The following is a 3912-nucleotide window of genomic DNA, read 5'->3' on the forward strand; positions in this document are numbered from 1 at the left end:
TAGCCTGGAACTATATTCCAAAATATAAACACGGTATCCAGGAGGAAACATCCAGACAACAACCTCCATCAAGATTTCAAGATTTGGTGTTTTTTTTTTTTTTTTTTTAAAAATGCCAACAATTTTAAACAAAAAATTAAAAAAAACACCAAATCTTGAAATCTTGATGGAGGTTGCTGTCTGGAAGTTTCCTCCAGGATTCCATGTTAATATTTTGGAATATTTTTCCAGGCTAACAGACTGTGGTTTGTGGATATTCTTCCAGGTTTCCAGGCTGATGTTTTAGATTATTCTTTAAGGTTTTCAGGTCAATGTTTTGGAATATTTTTCCATGTTTCCAGGCTGTTGTTGGTGGATTTTTCTGGTGTTAAATACTGATGTTAATCTCAGCGTTAAAGGTGGGTTTTATGACGCGGGTCTGAGGGTTTGAGGAGCTGCAGGTTTTGCTGACGTCTCTGTGCTGACGTGGCTGTGCGTGATGTTCAGGTGCTGCAGGATCCAGGTGACAACAGGAGCAGCTTCATCGTCCGCCCCAACGCCGCCAACACCACGGCTGACAGGTGAGCCGCGTCCAACAAGCCCCCGACCAAACCTGATTTCTAGTATTATTTCAAGAAAAATAGTCACCATATCACAAGAATAAAGTCTTAATTTATTGAGAATAAAGTCATATTATTCCAAGAAGAAATGTTGCAATATTACAAGAATACAGTTCTAATTAGTCAGAAATAAAGTCTGAATTCTTTAGAAAAAATAGTTGCACTATTACAAGAATAAAGTTTTTAATTTAATGAGAAGAAAGATTTTTAAAAAAAAGTTGCCATATTACAAGTATAAATTTGTGATAAGTTCTTTATTTTAAATATTATGTGATTAAACTCGTAAATGTGCGAAAATGAAAGTAAAATGCAGTTCAAGGCTGAAAAGTCACAAGAGAGAAAAAAAATACTTTCATCATCCGGCTTTTTCAGCCGAATCAAGACGTCTCAAACTCCTGGCCTTCCTGTCGTTGGTGTTTTCAGGGAGTTTGGCGTGGAGGGCGTGGCCGACCCGCGGCGCTCGCTGACCCAGCTGGAGGTCAGAGGTCAGAGGGCGGAGCCGGGCTGGAGCACTCAGCCGAGTCCGGACTCGGCGTGCTCGGAGGGCTCAGCGGGAAGTGTGGAGCAGCAGCAGGACGGCGGTCAGAGAGCGCTGCGGTTGTTGTGATGATGTCAGAGGTGTGAGGTCAGCAGGCTGACGGCGCTCTCTCTCTCCGCAGACACCGACTCTCTGAGTCAGGGCAGCTCGGCGGGAAGTCTGGGCCCCGACGATGACGACGACGACACGAACTCTCTGAAGAACCACTTTGACACTTTGGCCTCCAGTCTGACCGACGGTACCGAATGCTCCTCGCCATCGTCGTCACCATCGCTATCGCCGCTGTTGCCTCACACTGTGACCTTTGACCTTTCAGAGAAGTTTGACACTGACCTGAGGACTCTGCAGCCTGCCGACGACAAACACTACCTGAACCCTCGGCTCAGCATCTCCACCCGCTTCCTGTCCCGCTTCCAGGACAGAATCAGGTCCGCCCACCCACGATCCTCAGGGTCTCGGTTCATCTGGCGGTCGTCATGGTGATAACGGTCTCTTCCTGCTGTGTTTTTGTCAGGGCGTGGCCGAGCCGGGCGCCGCCTCCGGTCTCAATCCCGACCAGGATCTCAGAGGAGAGTGACGTCAGCAGCACATCGGTACGAACACGCCTGATTCTGACGTGTTGTGGTTTACCTGCTGACGCTCTGCAGAGTTTGTGCGGTCATGGAAAACCTGGGAAAGTCATGGACTTTGCAAATAGGAATTTCCAGGCTGAAAAAGTCTTGGAAATGGTGTCATTTTTGGTGATTTGTGAAGAAAACATGCATTTGGAAGGCATGTTTTCTTTAACCCTTTAACAGTCACATTAAGAAATGCCTTTCTACACGCTTATAGATCCCAAAGTTCTGTTTAAATAATCTGTTCATATACTGTTCTGAATCTGTATATTTTTTAAATTATATATGTTTGAAAAAGCTAAAACATAGTAATGAAAAAGAACTGATAAAGAGTATTGATGGACGTTTAAGAGAATGTTTGGTCTTTATTACTTGTCTCAAAGTCCTGGAAAAGTCCTGGAAAATTATTGGTAGAAATGTTTATGAACCTGATTCTGTAGAGCGACACTGGCAGTTTCACAAAGGTTAACTCAACGTTTGTTTCCAGGTAAACTCCGAGTTGAGCAGCGACGTCGCCTCGACACAGTCGACTCAGAAAGAACACAGCAGCAGCGGTGAGTCCTCCGTTTCTTTGTTTCATGTCTTCTGATGGCGATCATTTTTAGCTGTGAACAGGAAGTGTGCGTGTTGAAGGCGTCTCGGCTTCAGGCCTCAGAGTGGACGCTTTGGACCCTTTTCAGCATTAGACTTCTCCACCGTCTGTCGGGGACGGGGAATCGTCCTGCTGTTGTGTCCGGAGCACTTTTCACATAGATCCAAACCAGAGTGTGATTTTAGACAGCATGCCGGCATCACGGAAACTCGAGACGTTTATCACAACAGCGTCAGCCACTAGTGTGACGTGTAACATGTGTCAGCAGCTCTTTCTTAACATGACATCGCTGACTGGAAGAATATCTGGCATTTCTTTAATTTTCTTCAAATATCGGCAACAGTCACCCAAAAAAAGGCCCATAGCTCCAATTTTAAAAAACAAAATATTGCTAGTTGTTTCTATGAAAATCAACAAACATTTAAAAAAAAAAAAAAAGGGAATTGCAAAATCCAAAAAAAATCTCAGTACTCACCAATATGGCCATAAAAGGGGCGCCCGGTGACTCTGTGGATAGAGCGGGCGTCCCATGTACAGAGGCTGTGTCCTCACTGCAGAGGCCGTGGGTTCAATTCCAGCCTCGGCCCTTTGCTGCATGTGGTCCCTTCTCTCTCCCTCTTCCACGCTTGACCTTTCCTGTCCTACTAAAGGCATAAAAACCCAGAAAAAAAACGAAAGAAATATGGCCAAAAAAAAGGAACACCAAAACTTGTTAATGGGAAAAGAATCGCATAACAACAGAAAAAAAGCCCCCCTAATTTTTAAAGTAAAAACAATGGAAAAAGAAAACTATTTATAGAAAAAATGTAAAGGAAAACAAAATCACCGAAACTTCTTTAAAAAAAAAAAAAAACGGACAAAATTTTTTCTTTAAAAAAATCACTAAAAATGCTTAAAGACAAAAATTGGCAGCTGTATCAGCCGCACATCAGTATTGGCTGATATTGTCCTTTTTGACTGCAGTCGGCCTTTTGGCATCTCAGATGACTTCACCGACGGCAGTGGCTGCGTTTTTGAGGTGAGGTGTATCCGCCAAAACTTGTGGTTGTTTTTACAGAAGATTTGCTGAAGTGTTCCTCTAAATCTGTTAAGGTTTCATAGAAAGAGCAGGAGCTCTGGGACGCCTCCCTGAGGGACTCCACAAGTTTTTAAAGGCTGCAGTGTTTGTTCACAGTGAGACGCAACCAGTCGCTCCTTCGTCGTAGAGCTTCCTGCATGATTTCCCATCAGCCCCTGCGCCGCCCAGCCCGCCGACGACACACGGTGGTCGTCGTCCAGTGCAGAGAGACGCTGCGAGGTCTGTGTGTTTGTGTGTGTGGACACCCGGGTGTTTTGAGTCGGGTTTTGGAGGGTTTTTCTCTTTGATGTTAAACTCACGAGGTCACTGTCACTTCACTGAAACACTGCGGGGGTCAACTCCAGGGTCTCCACTGGTCCTGGAAGTCCTGGAAGTCCTGGAAGACACAAGATGGAATATGTGCGTCGGATAAAAAAAGGTTTAATATTTCAAGAAAACGGTCAGAATATTAGTATATATATATATATAAGTTGAATTATTTTAAGAAAATT

The 3912-nt window shown here is 44.3% G+C and overlaps 1 protein-coding gene across 3 annotated transcripts; it reads left to right on the forward strand.

Moving 5' to 3' along the window:
* Positions 1-128: 128 nt before the first annotated feature.
* LOC121966139 (WD repeat-containing protein 62-like) lies at positions 129-3620 on the forward strand. 3 transcript variants are annotated; one of them, XM_042516248.1, is made up of 9 exons: positions 129-398; positions 487-560; positions 1023-1180; positions 1259-1375; positions 1454-1565; positions 1652-1730; positions 2239-2305; positions 3307-3361; positions 3518-3617. In XM_042516248.1, the coding sequence occupies exons 1-9, from the start codon at positions 378-380 to the stop codon at positions 3546-3548; spliced, it is 714 nt and encodes a 237-aa protein (XP_042372182.1). In that variant the 5' UTR covers positions 129-377; the 3' UTR covers positions 3549-3617. The 3 variants fall into 3 exon arrangements, with proteins under 3 accessions (XP_042372182.1, XP_042372181.1, XP_042372180.1); XM_042516247.1 differs by having other exon boundaries at positions 3436-3558; XM_042516246.1 differs by lacking the exon at positions 3307-3361 and having other exon boundaries at positions 3436-3620.
* Positions 3621-3912: the final 292 nt, after the last annotated feature.

This window comes from Plectropomus leopardus, unplaced genomic scaffold (assembly GCF_008729295.1).
Source record: "Plectropomus leopardus isolate mb unplaced genomic scaffold, YSFRI_Pleo_2.0 unplaced_scaffold23255, whole genome shotgun sequence".
Classification (NCBI taxonomy): Eukaryota; Metazoa; Chordata; class Actinopteri; order Perciformes; family Serranidae; genus Plectropomus; species Plectropomus leopardus.